Consider the following 24411-nt stretch of genomic DNA (forward strand, 5'->3'; position numbering starts at 1 on the left):
CTGATGCTATTAACTGATAGCGGGAAGGTGGAAGGTGGGGGGCTGCCAAGCATTCTTGGTGCCACTTTTGTCAGGCAGCACTCACGCTAAGCGAAGTCTCCTGACCTGTGCCGACTTAGATTTCACTTCCAACTTTCAACTCACTTTGTCTTCACTACAGCCACCTACCCTGAGCGACCACACACGACGTCCCTGACTGCTTCACGTGTCAAGCCTCATATTATTTTACCATTCGTCCCTATTTTCCACCCGTTTCTTATTTAACTTTGGACCTGCCTGCTATTCGACATCCCAGTCCTTTACAACCACCGTAGACCCTAAGTTTCGGAACGCTCCGATTTTCTTTGTTCATCCATCCTACTTTACATATTCTAGACTTACTAAAAATGAGTTCGACTGCCCCGCCATGGCGGCTGTCGACGTCAGCGACAACGACGACGACAACAACAAACTACCCCGGCCCAGGTATGCCTCCTCTATTCGCTTCTGTTCAAAAGACAGACCGAGCTGACATCTATCTCTTCCATAGCATACATACCTGTACAAGCTCGACGCTCTCTTGGCCCTCACGCCCAATACAGTGCGGCCCCTGCGCCGCACAACTCGGCACCAACCCCTACACAACCCCCAGCGGATCGTATGCGTTCAACATTTCCCCCTGCTGTACGCTCCTGGGTTCAACGCAGTTTTGTCCATGACAACCAGGTGCCGGGCGTCAGCCGAGAAGAGTTGGAGAAGAAGTTGAAGCAAGTGATCACACAAGCAGCCGAAAGCAACACTCTGGAGACGACCAACTGGGATTCCATGCCTTTACCACAAGTCATGATCCAGAACGAGCGCAACAAAGCATTGATGAATCCCATGGGTTCGACACCGTGGGGAGTCGCTGCGGACGTTGCCGCGATGAAGTCTGGTCTCGGGCAGGACGAACGATCCAAGAAGCGAAAGTCGAATGAGTTCCAGCAGGATGACGACACCTCGCCGCCCTGGAGAAAGACTAATAACCGGAAACCACTGGAAGAGCGAATTGCATATTCGGCCACTGACAAGCGGCAACGCGTAGATACGAACGGCAGCACGGCATCAAGTAAGTCCAAGGCCAACCTGGAGCTCCGGAAAAAACGGTTTGGGGGTGGCTATCAAGAATCCACACGGTCAGAGTCTCCCCCTCCCAGTGCGATGCAAGGCCCGATTATTGGGCGGTGCCAGGAGCTGGAGAAACGATATTTCCGATTGACGAGCGCGCCGAATCCGGATGTTGTCCGTCCGTTGGCAGTGCTGATGAAGACGCTGGATCTGTTGAAGAAGAAGTGGCGGAAGGAAAACAACTACGGATACATCTGCGACCAGTTCAAATCACTGCGACAAGACCTGACGGTGCAGCGGATCCGGAATGAGTTTACGGTAAGCGTGTATGAGATCCACGCTCGGATTGCGCTGGAGAAGGGAGATCTCGGTGAGTATAATCAGTGCCAGACGCAGCTCCGGGCATTGTACGGCCAGAAGCTGGGCGGGCATCCGATGGAATTTATGGCGTATCGTATCCTCTATTTTATTTATACGCGCAACCAGACGGCGATGAACGACGCGTTGGCAGATCTAACCACAGCAGATAAATCGGACCATGCGGTCAAACATGCGTTGGATGTGCGGTCGGCCCTGGCGCTGGGCAACTACCATCGGTTTTTCCAGTTGTATCTGGAGACGCCCAACATGGGAGCGTACCTGGTTGACATGTTTGTTGACCGCGAGCGGCTGTCGGCGCTGGCCTGCATCTGTAAAACGTGAGTGCCTACACATTCTAAAAAATATACTTGGATGCTAACTGAGGATAGATACAAACCTGACGTAAAGATTCGGTTTATCACGGAAGAGCTAGGGTTTGAATCTGACGAACAGAGTGCGCGGTTTGTCCTTGAGCATGGCTCTGGCGAACTGCTGGAAGAGAGGGATGGCCATGTGCGGCTTCTGACGGCCAAGGCCGGACGAATCTTTGAAGATGCCAAGGGCCAGGCGTTCCGGGTGGTCGATATCAAGGGGCAAATCTGATGCTTCTAACCCTTGAGCTCGTTCTTTTCGGCTCGTCCTTGCCTCGTTGTTTTCCCTTGCCGCGTGACCTGATACGTACCTTGAATACCCCTGCTGCATTGTTTCGACATTTTTTCTTTTTTTTTTTTGCGACACGTAGGTCTCCTTTTGCGTTGCATTTCTTCGGACTCTGGGTTGTGGAGTATATTAGAGATGCCCTGGACATTACACTACTGGAGTTTATTTACAGTCAATCAATCCAACAGTGAATATTTTTCACGGACGAAGACGATCTGCACACGTAGATAGCATTAGAGTACATAACTTAGTACGTAGTAGTCGTCGATCGCGATGGCACAGCGGGCTTATCGATAAAGACCGGTGAAGAGGGCTGATGCCCAACGGCCGGCGATTGGCTGGCAGGGCTGAAAGTGGGGCCATAGTGTTAGGGCTGGTTTTTCGTTTTTTGTTTTGTTAAGCACAACAATTCGGAAAATGCGGTCATTATTTCATTATTAGGGGGAACTAACTAGTTGAGTACGGATTAGCCAGCCAGCCACGGAGAGAAAGACAAAGGGAGGGAGTACTGGCTGTATCCGGCCTGGACCGTTGGACATGCATGCATTTGTACTTGTGTCATACAGTACGTACTGCTAGTATGTACTTACTTGCTACTCCGGAGTCACACAGCCATACTTGGTTATCTAGCACTGCCATGCACATGCATATGTTTTGCTTCGGTGTCCCAACTCGTAGTGTCGTATATTTGTTCTTTATCTACATACTGCACAAAGAAGAACGGGACCCGGGCGTGTGGGACCCCCACGGCCCCCTCCCACGCGGGCGCCCGCCTGGCTGGGCCTGAAGCCTGAGGCCTGAGGCAGCACAGGAACTGCCATCATCACTGTCTCACTTGACACGAAGTCTACTACGACTGCTATTACGACCACCACCACCACTACTACTGCTGTGTCCACTGTCTGCTGCATGCACAGCGACCCCGTATAGCACGCTCCACATCTACGCCAGTGCACAGCCATGCCCATGCTTATGTGGGACAATTAAATACCGCCCGCCCGTTCGTTCCCTGGAACCGTGGCCCAACCAACCCTGGACAAATCGTGCCTGGAATCCTGACCTGAGCGTGCTTGTCGCATTGGCCCCGGCGTGATTATGCTTTTTTCTCTCTCGTTTCTCTCTTCCTAACAAGTACCGCTTCCATCGCAAATAAGATAAACCGCTATTCCTTCTTCTTTCCCACACACTCTTCCCTCTTTACCGGAACCACGGCGACAGAGTCATCGGCTGGCCCTGTCCTTAGTCCGCGCGCGCGCACACGATGAAGGTAACGCCCCTCTTTCCCTTTTTCTCTGCTCTCGCTTTTTCCCCCTCCCTTTACACTTTTTTTTTTTTCCTTTCTCGCTCTCTCCTCTCGCTTTTTATACGCCCTTGTTTTTTTTTATTTATTCACAGAGGATATATTCCCCTGCGTGTTCGAGCGCATTCCGGCCTCTTCTTTTTCTGGGGGGGGTTTTTTTTTTGCTCCTTCTCTTTTTCCCCCTGCTCCTCTCAAAAACAAACACCTAACTCGCCAATGGAGAGCTGCCGTTTGATCGCGCTCGCTCTCCTTTTTTGATTCGTTGATAGAATATATATCTATATATTTCTATATATATGTACTTTTATATACATTCGCGCGATTGATTGATTGATTGATTGCCGAGGCTGACCACCACCCCGCGCAGGCCATTCGCCGGTCTCTAAAAGGCGACAGAGATTCCTCAAAATCGCATCATCACCACCACCACGTCTCCATCACGCCCAAGTCGGCTATCGCGATCCTGCCGCCGAAGAAGGTACTGTCCCGGCTGCAGCTGTTCTCTTCCTACTGCTTTTTTTCCTTGTCCAGCTGACTCCAAAACAACCAGGTCATCAAAGCCCTCTTCGATTACGAGCCCGAACCCGGCAACCTCCAGGAATTGGCCTTTCGCAAAGGCGATTTCTTTCATGTGCTGAGCCGCGAAGACGACTCAGACTGGTACGAGGCCTGTAATCCGCTCGTCCCCAACGCCCGTGGCCTCGTGCCCGTTTCTTTCTTTGAAGTCGTGCACAAAAACGAAAAGGATCGCCACAGTGGCGGTTCCAAGGACTCGCCCCCGCAGGAACACTACGACTCGGGTTTCGCCGAACACAGCGTCCATCCCAGCAACAACAACATCAACATCAACAATAATAATATCAACAACAACAACGACAACAACCACAACGGCTACCACGAGCGTCGCGATTCTACCAACACCACTAGGCAAGGCGCATTGAGGATGTCTACTGTCGGTAGAGCTGGTGGCGGCGGCGGCGCCATGGTTTATGGTGTTGTCCAGTATGACTTCCGCGCCGAGCGTCCCGACGAGCTGGAAGCCAAGGCGGGGGAAGCCATTATTGTCATCGCCCAGTCCAACCCAGAATGGTTTGTCGCCAAGCCCATTGGACGCCTGGGCGGCCCCGGTCTTATTCCAGTTTCCTTCATCGAGATCAAGGACATGTCGACGGGCAAGGCCGTGACGGATCCGCTCGACGCGGTCAAACGGGCAGGCGTCCCTCGTGTGGAGGAATGGAAGAAAATGACCGCCGAGTATAAGAATAGTAGCATCACGCTCGGCAAGTTGGACGCTTCTCCCGGGACGTCGTCTATGCAGGCGCTGCCCAATGGGATGGAGAAAATGTCCATCAGTTCCAACGGAGGGCCCTATCGCCAGAACGAGCCGGTAAGTGCCATCCCATTTTACACTCTGACCTCAAACTGACTGGTATCAGCCTCGAGCCGAAAGCAGAGCAGGCTATCCTGCTCAGCAGCAGCAACACCACCATCAGTCTCACGCCAAACCCCCGCGATTAGACAACGTTGAGCGCATTCCGGTCTCGGCGTCCATCCCACGATACTGTTTCGACAACGATAAATATTGGTATGTGATTGAAGCCAAGATGGAAGACGGCACTCATTGGGAGCTGTGTCGTTTCTACCACGACTTTTATGACTTCCAGATCAATCTGCTATCTCAGTTTGAGGACGAGGCAGGAAACAATGGCCGGCAGCGGACCTTGCCATACATGCCTGGCCCGGTGACGCACGTCACGGACGCCATTTCCAATGGAAGACGCCAAAACCTGGACGAGTACATCAAGAAGCTTCTGACAATGCCGCCACACGTTGCTCGCTCTTTCCTCGTGTGTGATCTATTTGCTCCTCGCCAGGGCGATTTTGAGATTGACCCCAATGCCGAGCCCGACCCGTATCGCCTTTCCGGCGCCTCTCAGCAATCTTCTGGTCAGGATCCTTCCACCCATTCGCGACAGTCCTCTCAGGCGCACATGAGCGTCTCCCAAGCACAGGCGGTATATCCAGCTTCCAATGCTGCTCGGGTACCCCATCAACGCCAGCAGTCCTCCATCTCCCAACAACCGCACTCGGCATCCCAATCGCGCACCGAGTTGCAGCCCCCCGCGATGAACCGACAGGCGAGCTCGCTGACCCAGGCATCCAACACGTCGAGCACCAACGCGATCAAGGTCAAGGTTTTCTTCCAAGATGACATTATTGCCATTCGCGTGCCGAGCGACATCAACTTTCAGCAGCTGCAAGACAAGTTGCGCGACCGACTCAAGGTTACTGACGAATGGACCGTCCAGTACCGAGACGAGGCGAGCAATAACTTTTTGGACATGCTGAGTGACCATGATTTGGACACGGCGCTTCAACGAAACTCGAAATTGACGCTCCGTGTCACTGTCACTGTCAGTTAGATTTTCTTTTTCTCTGGTGGTTTCGCATTTTTGGCGGCGCTGTTGATTTTGGTTTTGCACTGATGAGATTATGTTTCTCCTTCCCCCCTCCTGTCTATATGCTTCTACACGCCGTTTCATTTTATTTGTTCCATCATACCCGGTCCAGCTTCCATCGGATTCTGCAATTCTGCATTGGCGAGACGTCTCGTCTTTTTTTTTTCTTGTGCTACTTGTGCTACCTGTGCTATACCCAATTGAAATTTGTTCTGTAGTATGAGCAGCTCTTGGGTTTTGTCTTTGAGATTGTACAGCTCTAGTCTGTCTTTTTTTTTTGGGTTCTGTTGCATCTACTGTCGATGATGTTTAGCTGTTGATCTATATTAGAGGGATCTTGCGATGTGACATAAAACTAGGCTTGTGTGAGAATATAAGAGTATGAGTATGAAACATGAATGTACTAAGCTATTCATCTGCCTATATCATTTGTATTGCACTTGCACAGGAAACAAGTGCATTGTGCTCCACTCTCTACACATGGTTCTTGCTTGACTAGGATAAATAAAAATTTGAACTATATATGCATATGCATAGTAAATGTGGCTCAAATAACTATTTCAATATAGCAGCCCTGTATATTTTGATCTTTGTTTGTCGGAAATCCTGCTCAAATAAGCTACGAAGAGAAGAGAAGAAAGCTGCACACTGTGTAGGTGTGAGCAATTCACACAGCAGAGCTAGCAGCACACAGGCTCTTTCTTTCTTTGTATGCCATGTCATAGCTGCCTATCCGGCAGTTTTATATCTGCATGTCTGTTTGGCATCATGTCTGTTTAGCATCGCATGGCAACATTGTCTGTCCGGCATGTGGCAGTGGAAGCGTCCCTCCTTCACCTTCCTGTTGTTCCTCTTTCTTACTCTTTGAAATCCTCTGTTCTTTGATTTCATTTCTCTTCTCTTTACTATACTCTTCACTCTACTCTACTCTACCCTCCTCTTCACCTTACTCTCAGACTCTGCCACTACAACTTGCTTTTTTCTAAACAGCTTCGCTCGTCATACTCTATTTATTCTCTACACCGACCGTCCAGATTTACAACCAACTCCAACGGTGATTACGGACTGGTGGTGTTGCCATAATATTACGCAGTATTCAACCATGGCAATGTCAGATGAAGAGTATGAGAGGGTCTTTGCGGAGTGGACTCAAGGAGGGGGCTATTGCCCTAACGGCAACCCTGACACCGATGGAGGTTTGCTTCACTTAAACTATACTGCTGCCACAGGCTAACTAGAGATCCAAACGTCTAGAGAATACCTCCTCCACAACAGACCCACCGTCAACAAGAGACGATAACAACACAATACCGTACACCGTCATCTTCGAAGCTCCAATCAGCGAGGAAGAAACAAAGCGAAAACGAAAACTGGCCTTACGAAAGGCCTATATCAGAAACGTATACAAACTACGTCGTCGACTCACCCTCCTCAGCAACGAAAAATGGGTTGCATGGCTACAGAGGCCCGTTTTTCGGTCGATTTGGTCGTTGCTGTGGCGCCAGTGGCTGGGACATCATCAGCACTCTACAGAGATGCTCGAGCCATTACGGCTTAGAGCATTCAGACTGTGCGCCACAAATTTTGGGTTTTATACCTCTCGGAATTGTGTTCTTGGTCCGGACAGTGAAGGCGCCGAGCATCTGGCGCGGTTTTTGGCCCTGGCGGTGCTGCACAACTTTGGGCCGAATGTTCTTTCCAAAGTGGCGGTGATTACTGAACCGCTGTATTTGATGTGGGCGGTCATGCTGGTCGTTAAGCTGGCTCATGCGCCAATGTATATTGATATGCCGCGAGGGGGGAGGGAGCTTTTGGGTCTACCGTATGATCAGCTGGTCAGGCGTATTCGACGCTGATGCTGATATGACTTATAATATTGCGCATTTATTCATCACGGTTCTAGCTTGCATATTTTGCAAATACAGATTTGACTGATATTCCAAATACTTGACGACTTTGACTCAGGCACTCAGGGCAGGCCCAATCACGTGTCGCCATCGGAACGGAACGAGTAAACCTCGGAGAAGGATCGGCTTTCTTTCCTTCCTCCGAGACCTTTACTTTCTACTTCACGTTCAGCATTTTGATCATTACCCTGGGTCCCTGTACATATTTAGACAAGACCCCATTCTTCTTCTTCCATTCTTTTGCATAGCGTTTGATACGTTCCCGTTTGTCTCGCCCTGTTGCCTTGGGTTGTCCCGCGTTTTTTCCCGCTTGCCGCGTGACCGAGAAACACTCACTCTTTGACTCTCTTCTGGATTTCGGCCAACAGCTTTTTCCTCTTTTGTTATACATAATAGACGCCATGCATACAAGAACAGCGAGAGCATGCACAGCATGTGTGCGAAACATGTCGCGAACGCGCCAGCAAATACGAACACCACGGTATTATTCGCGACGACAATATCATCATCTACACTCGGCAAACCGATTATTACCGCGGAGCACCTTGTCGCGGAGAGTGCTGGACCACGCGCATACGAGTAATACTGCGGTCTCCAGCCATATTAGGTGTTTTGCGACTGCGCAGGGTTCGCCAGAGACTGGGCCCATGCAAGAGTATGAGAGGCGGGTCGAGGCTGATTTGCTGCGAGATGATGCGCACCAGCGGGGTATTTCCTACAACTTTGTACTATATATTTAAACAAGTATACTAACAGTAAAAAAAAAAAAAAGCTATTATAGAGAACCTGCAGACCCTCCACGATGCGCTCAAATCATATACGCCTCCGGCAGTCGTGCACCCATCGCCGGACGAGCTCGACCAAGATAACAACAAACCATCATTTTGGAAATCAGTCTTTGGCCGACGAAACGCGCAAAACGAGCAACAAGGGACCAGTGTACCAGAAAATCTGCCCAGGGGACTGTACATGTACGGCGATGTCGGGTGTGGGAAAACCATGCTAATGGATCTTTTCTACGATACGATACCGGCCAATATCCGCACAAAACAGCGGATTCATTTCCATAATTTCATGCAAGGCGTGCACAGGCAGCTGCATGCAACCAAAAAGGGCCGCGGAGCGCAGTTTGATGCGCTGCCCATGGTGGCTGCGGATATTGCCGAGTCGGCGAGTGTGCTGTGTTTTGATGAGTTTCAGTGTACTGATGTGGCGGATGCGATGATTCTGCGAAGGTTGTCCTCTCTCTCTCTCTGCCTTATGAAAAAAAAAATGTATGAAGCTGACGATTCAGACTCCTCGAACTGCTCATGTCGCACGGGGTGGTGATGGTCACAACGTCGAACCGGCACCCCGACGAGCTATACAAAAACGGCATCCAGCGCGAGCATTTCATCCCCTGCATCAAGCTGCTCCAAACAGCACTAGAAGTCATCAACCTCAACTCGGAAACAGACTACCGCAAAATCCCTCGCCCGCCTTCTGGTGTCTATCATCATCCGCTCGACAACGCAGCCGCCCAACACGCCGACAAATGGTTCGCATACCTGGGCGACCCCCAACAGGATCCGCCGCACCCGGCGACGCACGAGGTCTGGGGCCGCGAGATTCAGGTTCCGTTGGCCAGTGGCCGTGCTGCGCGCTTCAGTTTTGATCAGTTGCTTGGCCGGGCCACGGGCGCTGCCGACTATCTTGAGCTGGTGAGGCATTATGATGCATTTATTGTCACGGATGTGCCTGGCATGACGATCCGCGAGCGCGATCTGGCACGGAGGTTTATCACGTTTATTGACGCGGTGTATGAAAGCAAGGTATTTCTTTTCCATCTACAGAAGTATATAAATGTAGTCTAACACACAGTGTTACAGGCAAAACTGGTCCTAACCTGCGCCGTCCCACTCCAAAACGTCTTCATGTCCGAAGACGAAATGAAGAAATCGTCTTCTTCTTCTTCATCTGACGCAACAAGCGCTCTCCCCTCAGACATGCGTATGCTCATGGACGATCTGGGCCTGTCCATGTCCGCGCTCAAATCCACATCAATCTTCACGGGCGACGAAGAGCGCTTCGCCTTTGCGCGCGCGCTCTCGCGGCTCGCCGAGATGGGTAGTCGGCAGTGGGTTGAGCGCGGGATGGGCGCCAAGGAGGAGATGGAGGCGTGGAAGAAGACGAGGAGTCGGTGGAGTGAAGATAGCATGTAACTTAAAAAAAAAAAAAAAAGACTTGCAAATGATACGTTTTTTTTTTCTTCTTCTTTCTATTCTTGTAAAAGGTCAACGCCAACTCCACGCAATGCATCCACCGCCCACTGCGGCGATTTCAGTCGCGAGCCGTAAAATTTATCGAAAAACTCGAGTAGGAATGTTGGGAATCGGTCTTCTAGGATGGCTTGTCGGATAGAGCTCATTAGTGAGAGCTGGTAGTGCACATTGTGCATTGTGAGTCTGTTTTTTTTTTTTTTACTGTCAATACTTACTTTCACTCTACTGGAATAGTTTTTGGGAAAGACAAACAAATGTGCACCGACAGTCTCCTTTGACGCGAGATGATGGCAAAACGCTCTGGTGATGCCCAACCCACCGTCCGTTTTGGGTCGGCAGCATGGACATGTACAGTCCTGCTGGATGGGCGCAAAGTCGTTGGCGAAGGTGGTGGTTCGGAGGTTGATTACGCCGTGCGGAGTGATGGCGTTGCCGAAGCGCTTTGCTTTTTACTTAGTAAAGGGATACAAGATTGGAAGTTTCAAGTTAGATGGGATTGGCGTACAGCAGTTCGTGTCGGCCAGACGCAGTCAAACATGTCCGCGCCGAGAGCGACGGAGACGACGAGGTCTTCGGGGTATCCCTATTTCTGGACTGAGTGATTTGGGCATGCTGTATAGAAGGGAGAGGAGGGACTTACCACGCCCATTACATATCGCGGCTTGTCGTCGGGGAGCAGGCTCGTACATGTGTCGACACTAGATTGTCATCAAAATCCAGACAGAAAGAAAAAGAAGGAAAAGAAAGAGATATACACTTTACAATACTCAGCTTTCGCTTCCCCCCCAGACAGTCCTCCAATCGCAATCCCCGGCGTATCGCGCGCAACCATCTCCTCACAGCACCGCCGACGCAGATCTAAATCAAGCCCGCCTTGGATAATGCAAAACAGGTTTTGCCGTTCCGGGTACTTGTGTGCATCGATACAGCGGTCTAGCCAGCGTACAGAGCGTTCCATGGCTTCTTGCATCCTGGCAGCGTCTGGGGTTGTTGTGGCGATGACATCGTCGAGTTGCATGATGATGTCTGAGCCGATGGAGTTTTGTAGAGAGATGGAATGTTCGGGGGTGAGGAGCCTGTTTTTTTTTTAAAAAATCATTATTTCTTTGGATTTTTTTTTTCTGGATTATAATGGCTTACATTGGCGTGCCATCATGCGGACTGAGAAACCGCACGCCTTCTTCAGTCACCTTGGCCAGTTTCAGCAGCGAGACCATCTGGAACCTTACTTCTAGTCAGCAAGACCTTTTCTGCTACAAAAAAAAAGAAGAGGGAAAGAATTACCCCCCGCTATCCGTCAAAAGATTCCGATCCCAGCCCTGCAACCGATGCGCACCACCAACCTGATCGAGCACCGCCTGCCCGGGTTTTAGACCCAGGTGATATGTATTGTTCAGGCAGAGCATGCACCCGGTATTCCGGAGTTGGTCATATGTCAGCCCCTTGAGCGACGCCTGGGTTGCGACGGGCATGAAGATGGGCAGAGGCACGGCTCCGTGCGGGAGATGCAGCGTGCTTGCGCGGGCTTTTGTTGTCTTGTTTGAACAGTTTAATATTATACATGTTTTATATATCAAAGACTTTGGGTGTAGGGACTTACGGAGCATTTGGCATGCAGGTCAAAAGTCAGGGCCGAGGGCATGGGCTTGGCCGGCGTGCTACCCATTCTGCCTGGAACTCACTGACTTGAAGTCTAAAGAAGAGGAGGATTAATTAGGTTTTTGGATGTTTGGATGTTGACATGCTGACTTGATAGAATGCCGCAGTAGAGAGAATCTTCGCTTGTGGCTTAGTCATGATACTTACGTAAGAATGAATGCGGGGTTGGTTCCTTGTATACAAGAGCATCCGTATAGTAGTCAACTGGTCTAAGAGAGCAAGTGGTATATGACATGCTGCTTGCTAGTGCTGCTGCTGCTGCTGCCTGCAACAGCGTCATCGGGTCCCTGCGTTTGGCCCACGCTGTCAACTGCTCGCCGAGCATCTCCGTAAGGGTCAATACCGACTACTGTTTGTAACCATGCGGAATCCTACTGAACCTACTGCCAGTTCTAGCTTGAATCTACAGGCGTACAGATATAGCAGCCGCAAAACAAAAAAAAGGTCCGGAGTAACTCTATCTATGTAACCTGATATACACATACTAGGTAAATGCTAGTCAATTCTTTGATCACTGGGCGACATTCGCATCCACCAAAGCGACGAGTCGACGAACAACACCGAACAAGCCAGGAATATCCATACTCTACATAGAATTAGGTACATACCAGGATTACTCCACCCAATGCACACCATAAAAACCCAACTGCAACATTCAAAAAAATAAATAAAAACGATCCATGAATCCCGGTAGGCTGAGCACATTCCCATATGTCTTTGCCTATTATGCATGTGATGATGAACCGCCCAGCCTGAAAAAAAAAAGAACCAACCACATCCAATCAATCCATAGCCGCCTTACTATTAACAGCCTTGATTTAGAATAAACCAATGCAAGAGATAAGGGAAGAGAGGGCAAAAACACACACAAAAAAACATCGCATGCAGAGCGGCCCGTTCGGCCCAGCATTAGTTCTTAGTTAGCTAACTTTTTCGAGGGAACCAACTAAGTTACTAGTTAGGTACCCAAACGCCTTGCAGTGGGCGAGACCAGCCTAACAAAAATGTTTTTAGGCTGCATGTTTGTTGTGGTCTGGAAAAGAAATGAGGCGGCAATTAAAAAAAAACAAAGAGAAAATAAAAGTTGTGTAACCAGCCAGCGAATTTCTGCTTGTGGCATTGATACTTGGCTAACTAAATGACTCATGATGCTATGGACTAACTAACTAAATCCCTGAGAAAGTAAACAAACTCCTAGCAATTTCAATTTCATGCGCCAGAATGAAGTTGCAAAAAAGAAAAAAAAGAAAAAAGAAAAACTCCCAGCCTAGCTCCCAAGTCCGAATTAAGCCGTTCAATAATAGTAAACAGCAGAAATATACAAATCCCAATAACGCATCGCATATTGACAAAAAAAAAAAAAAAGTGACAGAGCTGTGATAATAACCCAAAAACAGCAAGAATCAAAGGATATACGTGGACATCCTCAAAACCAGATCAAGATCATATCCTCTGTTGGTCGTACAGTAAGTTCAAGACGGGGACGCGGTGCATGCGCGTCGTTATAAGATCGACTCGTCCTTCAAGTAAAGAATCGAATTTGATGATATCGTTTCTTCGTAATAAAGGGGTCAAAACTGCCCAGCATAGGTCGTCGACGACGGTGGTTGGGCGTTTAGCTGCTGCAGGGCGACCTCGGCGGCGTCTTCGCGGGCGTTGTTGAGATACTGGCCATCGTACCAGTATCGCGCGGCGATGTTGAGGCCGGCTACGTCGACGGTGCTGGACCAGGCTGTTCGTCCTCCTGAATAGAGTCAGTCACACAGAGTGTAAAGAAAAGAGAGAGAGAGTGTGTGTGTATACCTCGCCGGTCAGACACAATGTGAAACAAGGGCTCTCGCAACTTGGCAGCCCGGCAATGTTCTATTGCAGAACATATTAGTACAGGACACAAAAACTAAAACTTCCAGTAAACAAACCCTTCAGCCGGTCCTGCCAGCTACCCCGATTGTTTCCCTGAGCACTCGCAGGCGCCGCAGCAGACATGTTGTGTCGGAGGCCAGCAGGATAGCCTCAAGTATATATGTACTAATCAATTGATCAATTGATCAGTCAAGAACAGAAAAAAGTCAACTTTGATAGATAAGTTTGAGAGTCGGATCAAGTCAAGTCAAGATAAGACATGGACAAATATATATATTCATTGATATATATAAATATATATATATGTAGATTACATATGATGGCAGCGGGGAAGCTCCCATTAAATCCCGTTGGCTTGTCTCTCTATCTGCAAGCAGGGAATCATCGGCTGCCCCTCCTCCAGCACTACTTTGCTAGTAACTACTACTCAATATGCATGCCAACAGCTCAAGTGCTCCATGGTCCCAAAAACAGTTCGCTGTCATTCGAAGGGGGTGGAAAAAAGAAGAGGGGAAGGGGGAAAAGACCCCTCCAGATTTTGTCATCATTTTTTTTTTTTTTTTCCCCTAGCCACTAAACCGGTGGAGGCAAATAACAACAACAACAAACAAAAAACAACAGGGCACAAAAGAAAAAAAACCACAAAAATGCGGATCATAATGGGCTGCAGGGCAGATGGGACGGGCCGCCGCACAGTTGAAGATTTAGAGCAGAACGTAAGACTGCAGCCAACAAAAGTGATGAGACAGGGATGTGATAGGAAAAAGAGAGAGACAGACTGTGATGGACCGATTCGGGATGTGACAGGGGCTAGTTTTGTATCCATTCTGATTAGTCTCTCGTGCTTTTTACTATTGTTTAACTAGTACTGTAAGTAGTAGTGAGGGGATATCACGGCGTCAAGTAGGGCGCCAGTTCATGCTGGTTTCCGTCAGAGCACATGTTACCAGGAAAATAAATAAATAATAATACTGGTGATATTAATATTAATAACACACCCGATATTATCATCATCTTCTTCAGATGGAGACCCGAAGCGGAGAATCGAAGATACAAGAGCCAGTGAGTGCCACAAGCGGGTCCCGCAGCCTCGAATTAACTGGTAGCAATGGATGATGACGATGGTGATGTTTGCCAGCACATCGATCTGTTGCAGAAAATTAGAGAGGGAAAAAAAAAAAAAGCCACCTGCATAATATTACTGTATTCTTTGCGAGGTTATTCGCGGGGGGATACGTCATTCCACGCACGTTTTTTTTTTGGTATTTCTCCCGATTTAATTATTTTACTATTTACTATGAATGCGATTTCTTCAGTCTTGTTCAACAGATCTTTATTCCCAGTAGCCACCCACTGAGTAAAAACTAGCACCAGTCATGTACATTAATAATATTGCACCATGTAGAGGGGTTTTTTAAAAAAAAAAAAGCGGACGTGGAGCCAAGCGAGCAGTGAGCACAAAAAAAAAACCGGAATATTTCTAGCCATGATTCGCTGCTTCATCCTGGAGTAGCACCAGTTTGGGCATTCATACCTGCATTCCCATCCATCCATCCATCCGTCCATCCAGCCTCCTTTTTTTTTTTTTTTTTTTTTTTTTGAAGAGCACTAGAGCTTGGCAAATGGTAGATGCAAGTGTAAATAGCCAAATGCAATGGGAAATGGGAAAAGTCATGGGCATAATAATAATAATAATAATCAAGGCGTATTTCCAAGAACGGAACTTGCCCTTTTCGGCTGTAGCCCTAATTTTAACATTTCCAAACAGCACATCACAATAAACAGTGGTTATTCTGTGGTTATATTCCACGTTCATGTGGAAAAATCATTATGATCATCGAGTATACACGGCCGAAACGAATAAATACGAAAAAGCCTCCTATCGCTATGAAATAAAAAACCCCCCCCAAAAAAGCTCCCATCTAATCAAACATACAAAAAGCCGACCTGTCGTATCGACTTATAAAAATAAGCTCTGTCGTTGTACTGTGTCAATTCAACTCGCCGACCCGCGGCGGTGAAACATCTCGTCAATAAACCGTCTCGCGCCGAGTGAGTCTAGGTCCATGTTGCGCATAAACGACGGCTTTTTGGCAAGATTCAGAATGAGATGGCGCTTGCTGTGCCACCGTCGTCGGATGCTGTCGTCGGCTAATGCGATGATGCCCGTAGCCAGAATCACACTTGATGCAAAACGTTAGTGAATAGAAAAAAAAGAAAAGAAAAAAAAACGAAAAGAAGAGGACATACTCGGCAATATCGTGCATCTTCTCATACGCCGACGCATCACTAATCCACAACGAGCACGGTGGAACCCATCCTCCCTTGCTTTCCTCCTCGACCATCTCCGTCGGCGTCAACACCTCCGGAACAATATGCGCGACCACCTTGGCCGTGTCGAGGTTGACCAGGTGGTACGAGATTTCTTTATAGTCACCCTCTCTGCGGCTCTCGCGCCGCCATTGGTATCTGGTGCGCCAGTATTCAAACTCGTAGCGTTTTAGCGGGCTCACACCGGTCCGGCTCAGCTCGACGCGGGCATAGTTGGAGAACTCGAGGAGCATGGTGTTGGACAGCGTTTCGGACTTGTTGATCCCGTCGTTGTTTTCGTCATTGGCAGCGTCCTCGTCCGCAGCCAAGGAGTACCGATTAAAGACAGACCCTTTACCACCACTAGAACCAGGCCGCAGACCAGACAGCACACTCCACGACCGGCGAAGAACGGGCACCAGCGAGGGCGCCGGTTGGCTCAGTCGCCGGCAATGACACACCTCGCGACCCGAGTCTCGGCAATAGCGGCGCAGCGAGAAGACGCGGCTGCGCAGGTCGTGCATTCGCAGATGGAACAGGGTGACTTCTTTCTGCTGCTGCATGCGGTCACCGCGCATCAGCATCGTGTCAACCCGCAGATTCATGTTGCCGTCCAGCGTCGAGTCGTCATGGCGGATGAGCAGGCGGCGCGCCGAGGGGAACAAATCTGCAAAGCTCGCTGGGTTTGAGGGGATTGCGCTGCTGGGAAACACTTCCTGTCGGTCCGCGACAGCAGCAACCTCGTACCGGGGCTGCTTGGGCAGATCGTCGCTGGACGACACGGTCGAGGCGTACGTCGCGCTGGAGCTGCGCGCGTCGGCCGAAGAAAAGGGCGATGAGTCTTCTTCCTCTTCCTGTTTGACAACAGGCCGGTGGCTGTAGACGGTGGGCGCCGTGCTTTTCGAGTGCTCCGACGCATCGCTGCTTGTAGTTGCGCTGGAATGACTCCGACTCTGATATGTCGGGCCTGGCATTTTCTTTGTTGTGCTGCACGTACGTATTCCAATTCCCACTGTAACAGGTGATGGCGTAGGCGTAGAACAAAGGATCAGTCTGAAATACTAGTAATTGACTTGTTTATTTTGCACCCATTCTGGTCACTAGCATGGGCCAAGAATGCAGGACGCATTCGTGGGCGGGGGGCACACTGTACACAAGCAGCTCGCGGCGGAATGTGCATATACTACTACTAGAGTATTATGCAGGCCAATTCAATCGATTTTTCACGTATGAATAAAAGGATGCTGCTGGCAGTCAACAGGTAGTTAAGTTGTCAACACAACACCGGGGGGGGGGCAGCTGACAGGGAGCAAAAGAGGAGCTGACAGGCAAAGAGGGGAGCTGCAGTCGTGGCGCAGGGAGAAGACGCCGTGATGGAGGGGGCCGCACCACCGTGACTGGGGAGCCCAGCAGCGCGTGGTCAAGCCTCACACCAGTTGTCCAGAGTCAGACAATTATTCTGGGCTGTCCTTGCCTCACTCCCAGCTTCACCCGGACTCGCCCGTCCTCATTAGTCTGCCTGGAGCAAGGGAATCGTTAATAAACCGGGTAGTATCCATCGGACGCTGAAACACAAGACGCAGGGACTGGATAAGACAGACCATAACAAAAAGAGAAGACGCAAACGAGTGGACGAGAACGCGCGAGGGGCGTTATTAGTTACTAGTTAGTACTGCGACAACACTACGTGTTAGTCGGCTTTTGTTCGCTGTTCGCTGTTCGTTCTCCGGCGTTGCGAGCCAACTACAGTCTACGCTCTCAATCACATGTACTGCACTACTGTCGGATCTACAACACAGTACAAAGTAGATCTTCTTCTCTCCTCTAGGAACTACACAATACACACACATATACATACACTCTATACCTGCGCCCACAGCGGCTTTGGCAGCGGCTCTCCTGGTGTGATCCTCAGCGACGCCCCGCAAGCCACAGTCTGCCCTGATGGGAACGAGATTTCTGCTCGCTGGTCGTGCATGTGCAGTCCGACATAGGCTTGTCGGCGCCCAGGGTTGCCCACTGTGACCGACCAGGTGTACAGCCCATAGTAGGTAGCAATGGAATGAACCAGCCAGCGTCTAGAAGCCGTTAGAAGACAGTCTTCAATCTGTAGGGCGCGGGCGCGACTTACCCAAAAACAGCGCCTCGGTCATGGGCTAGGCTTTCAAAGACCATCTTTTCTCCCCGTGCTTCGTCTGCGTCCAAGCTGGAGGCGGCTTGTGTTTTGCGTCCAGGCGGGGAGTCATACATTTGCCCGTTGCGGCCCACAAACACAATTTCCTCATCCGAATCGTCATTGTCAAAGTCCGAATCAATGGCAGAACTGCTGTCTAGTCGGCCCTCGCGAATCAGTAGTTGTCGCTCGTTCCACCTTTCGAGAAACTGCCGGATTTCCTCTTCGAGATCGTGCAGCATGCCGCGTGCGGCGCGTGCGTGCTTGAGGCCCTGACGGACTTCTCGCGACACTCGGTTCTTCTCGTCCTCTCCGTCTTTGCCGCGTCTCGCCTGGGCGGACGACTTGGCCTCTTCCTTGTGCGCGAAATGCGTGTCCCAGAGCGGAGCCAGATAGTATGGCAGAGGATCGTGTCGCGGATGTGTCGGCTGAACGGTCCAGTCACTCGGCGCTGGCGGTTGAGCCCAGGGGTTTGTCAGAAGGCGGTCTGCAACACGAGCGCTCAGTTAGTCGAGATAGATTTGGTAAGAAGCCAACAACAAGTTATACCATTCTCCCAACGCTGTCGACGCCGGCTGCCCTCTTTCCCCTTCAACAGACTCTCGCGCCTCTTCAGGCTATCTCGCCGAACCGGCTCGCGACGCCGGTAGCTGGCCGTATCGAGTCCCCGTGATGATGGGTCTACGATTTTCACACGCGGCGTTGCCTCGGGCTTGATGGCGACGGGGTCATCCAGGGGAATCGAGAGCGCGGTAGACGTGCCCCTGACGGCGCTGGACGCGGCATGCAGTGCTTGGACCTGGACAGTGGAATCGGAGAGATCCAGCGACTGTATCGAGGCAGCAGCCTGCTCGGTCCAGGCTGAAATGTCGAGGCCAGTCAGATTGCTCGACGGGGCGCGGTCGTGTGGAACAGCAGGGTGGATGGCCATGGTGGAGGAAATGACAGGAGGGTCAATAGAGATGATGATGCTAGAAGCTGATGCTAGAATTTGGCCAGATGAAGTTGTGATGAGGTGATGAGGTGACGGAGAGAGAAGGTGAAGTTGTTCGGATGTTCAGACGGTCTCCTGGCCCCGCGATAAGCGTTATCGGGTCGTGTGGCTCCGGGCGCGCCCGCGATTGGCTGCCCTGGGCTGACTCATTGTGATTATTCCTGATTAATGGAATACTACGGCGGAGTAATATTAAATAATAATGGTGGATGTTGGCGTCTGATGGTGTCGTTGTACTCATCTTTGTGTCGCTATGAGACATCATAGATACACCGCATATAAGGGTACACCAGGAACATCACATGCAAGACCAGCGTACATCAATGATACATGTGCCTGTATATAGAACAAACCATGGTTTAATAGAATGGAATATATGAATAAATGTAAATATAAACAGCTTGTCAACACTACAACCAGACGCTGATTGGACAGGCCCTGGCAGAGAGAGATGCTAGATAAGCCGTCACGTGGAGCGCAGCGTGACCTGGGCAGCAGCCGATATATGGCGGACGGTTAGAAAGAATTGGACAAAAGTACTTTTTTACTATAAGCCCCCTATAAGTACTATATAGATGGCTAGAAAAAATTAGACAAAAGTACTTTTTTACTATAAGCCCCTTAAAAGTATTATAGCAGATAGAAAAAATTAGATAAAAGTACTTTTTTACTATAAGCCCCCTATAAATACTATATAGATAGCTAGAAAGAATTAGATAAAAGTACTTTTTTACTATAAGCCCCTTAAAAGGTCTTAGAATCACACAGCACAACGAATAGCAACGGGAGCTAGAGACATCTACTTGTCTCAATTAAACAGAGGCCGAAACCTCTTAGATGCAGTATCGCTTGTCGAGTCAGGGCCGAGTACCCAGCCCGTTGTGTCGAACTGGCGACGGCGATTCTCTTGGTCCCACATTTCGTCGTCGTCGTCGAGCAAGTAAGCCCGAGTCCGCTTCGTCGGACTCATGGACATTTCAGTCATTGGCTCTTCGTCTTCGTCGGGTGCCCTCTTCAAGGGCCGGAGAACGCTCATTTCATCCGCCTGTGCATCAAGACATTGCGGCTTGACTTCTGGGTCACGGTGGTACAGGTCTTGAAGCATCCATAGCTTCTCGGCAATGTCTTGAGGAATCACCGGACGACGGATACTTCCTAGAGCCACAAAGGCTCGTCGAATAGCAGCCATCGGTGATCCATTCCATGGCGCCGTTAGTTTGAAGCCACCAGCTGGCGGATTGATTGTGTTCGGGTGTAGGAGGACACGAGTATACAGCGGGACGCCGTCAGGTTGACTGGCGGCATATTCTTCTGACGTTGGGCAGATGCGATTTGTGACCTTGCCTTGGTCGCCTGCAATTTGTCGACGCTCCATGTCGACTTTTTCTTTCTGGATAAAAAAATCTAGATCTGCTGGTACGAAAAACCAGCCTGGATCCATTGCATTGCCAAAATTTGTGTGACATGTCGGACATAGTGCCACCCCGTTTAACGCTGAGGTCAACGAAAAATTAATCAGACCTCGGTTGAAAAGGTAGCGTATCTATAAAGATAAAATGTTAATAATATATTTCCAGTATACTTATTGGGTAATTTCTTACTGCTCGGTCTTCCTTGGCCACAACATGAGCGGTCTCAATAACATCTTCCACATCACAAAACCAGCACGAGTTCTTTGTGTATTCACGGCAGCTCAATTTGACGGAGGTCGTGAATGACCCGGAGTTGGCAGATGCCTCGGACGACATCCTTTTGCTGCGGCTGTTGGTACGGACAGGGGGAGGTCCCATGCGACTGCTCGTAGACGACATTATCAGTGTTGATCTCAACGATTGACAAAACTCGAAGTATTCCAATTTGAATGTGCGGGTTGGGACAAGGTGAAGTTCACCCTGCTGCTCGAAATAAACTAAAACATACCTGTACGTTGAATTTGGAAGGTACGGTCCTGTCGAGGAAAGACCGGACCAGAGGAGTCACGGCTTTCAAGTGTTATTTCGTCGACCTTCACTGATTATTATCCATTAACTGACGAAATAATAAATGCAATAATTCAAATGGAGACTCCAAAAATAAGAGCGTTTTATGAGTATATCTTTACTCGTCAATATCCCAAGTATGTGTGAGATCGAAGAACCTCAAGTTGTATATGTTCATTGTCGGATGACTTGGCTTAGTAGCCTATATATCCTTAGCTGTCGGATAATCAGTGCAAAAAATAGATCTGTTTAGTGTAAGTTTATATAATATATACTTCATTGACTATTTCATGGTACACATAACGAAACGACACCACGTGTCGTCATTGCCAAGATACGGTGTCACGTGTGACGGACTTTTGTCCAAATCTTTCTAACCGTCCGCCGTACGATAGCGCAATGGCGCTTCGAATGCGGAGATCTCTCGCTTCGTTCGTTCGTCCTTCTTGCAACTGTTTTGCGAGGAAGAAAAGCCTTATCTTTAATATATTCTTCGCACAACTCTAACACGGAAATATTCCTTTTTAACACCCTCAACAGCACTTGTCCGCTCATAATGAAGCTCTCAACCGCCTTGACGCTGGGTGCTGCGGTCCAGCTCGGCTCGGCCGCCGCCGTGCCTCAGCAGGCTCCTCTTGTTAGCCAGCCTCTGCACAGCCAGCCGCTGAACAATAAGCCTTTGGAAAACACGCAGCTGTCATCGGAAAAGTATCTGATCGAGCTGGCGCCGTATCAGACCCGATGGGTGACCGAGGAAGAGAAGTGGGAGCTGAAACTCGTACGTCTTGATTAGATCCAGTGACTTTGAATGATTACTTCCGAATACCTGTTAACCCTAGCCCCCACCAGGATGGAGTGAACTTTTTGGACATCACCGAGGAGCATAGAACCGGAGTCTACCCCAAGTTTTTCCAAAGCAATGCCGTCCACTACCCTCGCAAGCTCTCTTTCAACGACACGGTCAAGACACTGTCCGAGAACCTCGACAAGAACAACATGAGGAAGAACCTGGAGAAATTCACTTCGTTCCACACCAGATACTACAAATCCAAAACCGGGATTGAGTCTGCTAACTGGCTTTACGGTCAGGTCGGTGCCATCATCAAGAAATCGGGAGCTGCCGAGTACGGCGCCACGGTCGAGCAGTTTGCTCACCCTTGGGGCCAGTTTAGCATTATTACCCGCATTCCGGGCAAGTCGAACAAGACGGTGGTGCTCTCGGCACACCAGGATAGCATCAACCTGTTCCTGCCATCCATTTTTGCTGCTCCGGGCGCTGATGACGACGGAAGCGGCACTGTGACTATTCTAGAAGTCCTGCGGACACTGCTGCTGTCGGAGGATGTCGTGTCTGGCAATGCTAGTAATACGCTTGAATTCCACTGGTACTCTGCAGAAGAGGGTGGACTGCTCGGCTCGCAAGCCGTTTACGAAAACTATCGGGCCAATGACCGGGATATCAAGGCCATGCTCCAGCAGGACATGACCGGCTACAGCCAAGGGACTCTTGACGCCGGGCGCGAAGAGGCGGTTGGTGTGATTATTGACTATGTCGACAAGCCTCTTACGGATTTCATTAAGCGCATTATCACTGAGGTATATTACCCTTTTTTCCCCCTCTCACTTGTTCACTTACTGATTTATATAGTACTGCGACATCCCCTTTGTCGAGACCAAATGCGGCTACGCCTGCTCCGACCACGCCTCTGCCAGCCGATATGGCTATCCCTCGGCGTTTGTGATTGAATCCGAGTTCCAGGACTCTGACAAGAAGATCCACACCACCGACGACGTGATTGAGTATTTGGATTTTGACCACATGATCCAGCATGCCAAGATGAGTCTGGCTTTTGCGTATGAGCTTGCATTTGCTGTGTTTTGATTAGATTAGAGAGCAACTCCTAGTTTTTTATGTGATTCGTCGTAAATACATAGTAGACACTCAATGATATATCCATAGCTATACCAATATCAAATTGTCAATCAGCATGCAAGTGCTAAATAATGTTAGTGACGGGTCACGCGGTGGATCTTCGTGGGGTTCCGCTCACCGGCCAACTCTTAAGTGTCTTATCACAACTTCAATCTTAAAAGTACCCGGGGTTATGCTAGTCAGTTTTTAAAAAATCATCAAAATGAGCTACGCAAAAGAGCTCGAAATTGCATGCCTCGCCGTGCAGCGCGCAGCCCGCCTGACAAAAACCATTCTGGCCAGCGTCGACAAGGGCGCCCTCGACAAACAGGACAACACGCCCGTCACCATTGCCGACTTTGCAGCCCAAGCACTCATTATCAGCGCCATACACCATGTTTTCCCTGCAGACCAGTTTGTCGGCGAGGAGTCGTCGGGTGCGCTGCGTGAGAATCCGCAGTTGTTAGATAGAGTGTGGGAAGTGGTTTCGACGACCAAGCTGGAGGATGTTGATGGCGAGGAAAAGAGAATAGTTCTGGCAACGCCATCCTCGCCAGACGAGATGTTGGATCTGATCGACCTCGGCGGCAAAGGTGCTGGCGGATCCGAGGGTCGTATCTGGGTGCTTGATCCGGTCGATGGCACGGCGACGTTTATCAAGGGCCAGCAGTACGCTGTATGTCTGGCGCTGCTCGAAGACGGGCAGCAAAAAGTGGGCGTGTTGGGGTGTCCGAATCTCAAGCTCGAGTCTGACGACCTGCAAAGGACACGCGTCCAGGAAGATGTTGTTGACAGCGCCGGCGCTGGACAGGTGCTTTATGCTGTGCTCGGGCAAGGGGCATATATCCAACCTTTATCCAACACAACACGTCTTCTAGAAGATCAACGACAACGTCTTCCAACCCGCCAGCCCACCGACCCCAGCGACGTCCGCTTCGTCGACTGCGCATACGCCGACTCGACCGACTACAACAAACACGGCCTGGTCGCGAAAGCGCTCGGCGCGCCCTGGCCCGCCACGGCCGATCTGTGGTCGTCGCAGATGCGCTATGTCGCGCTTGCAGTGGGCGAGTGCAACACGCTCATCAAGATTGTGCGCCAGCAGGACCACCGCTCGAGTATCTGGGACCATGCGGGCGGTATGCTTATTGCGCAGGAGGTTGGCTGTACGATTACAGATGTGCGTGGGGATTCGGTGAGTTGTGGGCAAGGTAGGAAATTAGCGGGCGCGTATGGACTGGTTGTTGCGCCTGCGCCGGTTCATGCGAGAGTGCTGGAGGCTGTGAAGGAGGTTATTCAGAGGAGTTAGCAGTAGCATATATTCAGAGTATATTTAGGGTACGCATGTTGAGTGGATAGAATTGGCTAATGATATAGATGACTGATGCATGTTATTGATCAATCTATGTATAAACAGCCATAATGTTTCTATAATTCATCAATTGATGTAACCCCCATCCCGAAGACATGAAACGCCCTGTGTGATGG

The 24411-nt window shown here is 49.8% G+C and overlaps 10 protein-coding genes across 10 annotated transcripts; 5 read left to right on the top strand and 5 right to left on the bottom strand.

Moving 5' to 3' along the window:
* Positions 1-386: 386 nt before the first annotated feature.
* TRUGW13939_01956 (uncharacterized protein) lies at positions 387-2049 on the top strand (the record flags this gene model as incomplete). The annotated part of the gene is made up of 3 exons (XM_035485152.1): positions 387-465; positions 530-1784; positions 1836-2049. The coding sequence occupies 3 exons, from the start codon at positions 387-389 to the stop codon at positions 2047-2049; spliced, it is 1548 nt and encodes a 515-aa protein (XP_035341045.1).
* Positions 2050-3752: 1703 nt separating this feature from the next.
* TRUGW13939_01957 (uncharacterized protein) lies at positions 3753-7721 on the top strand (the record flags this gene model as incomplete). Its single annotated transcript, XM_035485153.1, has 5 exons — positions 3753-3884; positions 3957-4793; positions 4843-5820; positions 6959-7061; positions 7120-7721. Coding segments are annotated over 5 exons (2652 nt in total), but the record flags the coding sequence as incomplete, so codon positions are not given.
* A 452-nt stretch (positions 7722-8173) lies between these two features.
* Positions 8174-9973, top strand: TRUGW13939_01958 (uncharacterized protein; the record flags this gene model as incomplete). Its single annotated transcript, XM_035485154.1, has 4 exons — positions 8174-8480; positions 8545-9007; positions 9067-9583; positions 9641-9973. The coding sequence occupies 4 exons, from the start codon at positions 8174-8176 to the stop codon at positions 9971-9973; spliced, it is 1620 nt and encodes a 539-aa protein (XP_035341047.1).
* A 56-nt stretch (positions 9974-10029) lies between these two features.
* Positions 10030-11699, bottom strand: TRUGW13939_01959 (uncharacterized protein; the record flags this gene model as incomplete). Its single annotated transcript, XM_035485155.1, has 8 exons — positions 10030-10188; positions 10249-10473; positions 10539-10616; positions 10674-10731; positions 10789-11109; positions 11174-11257; positions 11318-11568; positions 11634-11699. The coding sequence occupies 8 exons, from the start codon at positions 11697-11699 to the stop codon at positions 10030-10032; spliced, it is 1242 nt and encodes a 413-aa protein (XP_035341048.1).
* A 1564-nt stretch (positions 11700-13263) lies between these two features.
* TRUGW13939_01960 (uncharacterized protein) lies at positions 13264-13678 on the bottom strand (the record flags this gene model as incomplete). The annotated part of the gene is made up of 3 exons (XM_035485156.1): positions 13264-13436; positions 13496-13555; positions 13612-13678. The coding sequence occupies 3 exons, from the start codon at positions 13676-13678 to the stop codon at positions 13264-13266; spliced, it is 300 nt and encodes a 99-aa protein (XP_035341049.1).
* A 1873-nt stretch (positions 13679-15551) lies between these two features.
* Positions 15552-16839, bottom strand: TRUGW13939_01961 (uncharacterized protein; the record flags this gene model as incomplete). Its single annotated transcript, XM_035485157.1, has 2 exons — positions 15552-15738; positions 15806-16839. The coding sequence occupies 2 exons, from the start codon at positions 16837-16839 to the stop codon at positions 15552-15554; spliced, it is 1221 nt and encodes a 406-aa protein (XP_035341050.1).
* Positions 16840-17726: 887 nt separating this feature from the next.
* TRUGW13939_01962 (uncharacterized protein) lies at positions 17727-18969 on the bottom strand (the record flags this gene model as incomplete). The annotated part of the gene is made up of 3 exons (XM_035485158.1): positions 17727-17943; positions 17997-18525; positions 18588-18969. 3 exons carry the CDS (start codon positions 18967-18969, stop codon positions 17727-17729), a joined length of 1128 nt encoding a protein of 375 aa, XP_035341051.1.
* Positions 18970-19840: 871 nt separating this feature from the next.
* TRUGW13939_01963 (uncharacterized protein) lies at positions 19841-20843 on the bottom strand (the record flags this gene model as incomplete). The annotated part of the gene is made up of 2 exons (XM_035485159.1): positions 19841-20575; positions 20634-20843. 2 exons carry the CDS (start codon positions 20841-20843, stop codon positions 19841-19843), a joined length of 945 nt encoding a protein of 314 aa, XP_035341052.1.
* Positions 20844-21567: 724 nt separating this feature from the next.
* Positions 21568-22893, top strand: TRUGW13939_01964 (uncharacterized protein; the record flags this gene model as incomplete). The annotated part of the gene is made up of 3 exons (XM_035485160.1): positions 21568-21789; positions 21861-22607; positions 22660-22893. 3 exons carry the CDS (start codon positions 21568-21570, stop codon positions 22891-22893), a joined length of 1203 nt encoding a protein of 400 aa, XP_035341053.1.
* Positions 22894-23146: 253 nt separating this feature from the next.
* TRUGW13939_01965 (uncharacterized protein) lies at positions 23147-24232 on the top strand (the record flags this gene model as incomplete). The annotated part of the gene is made up of 1 exon (XM_035485161.1): positions 23147-24232. The coding sequence occupies one exon, from the start codon at positions 23147-23149 to the stop codon at positions 24230-24232; it is 1086 nt and encodes a 361-aa protein (XP_035341054.1).
* Between the last annotated feature and the right edge of the window lie 179 nt (positions 24233-24411).

The sequence above is a fragment of the Talaromyces rugulosus genome, chromosome I, assembly GCF_013368755.1.
Source record: "Talaromyces rugulosus chromosome I, complete sequence".
Classification (NCBI taxonomy): Eukaryota; Fungi; Ascomycota; class Eurotiomycetes; order Eurotiales; family Trichocomaceae; genus Talaromyces; species Talaromyces rugulosus.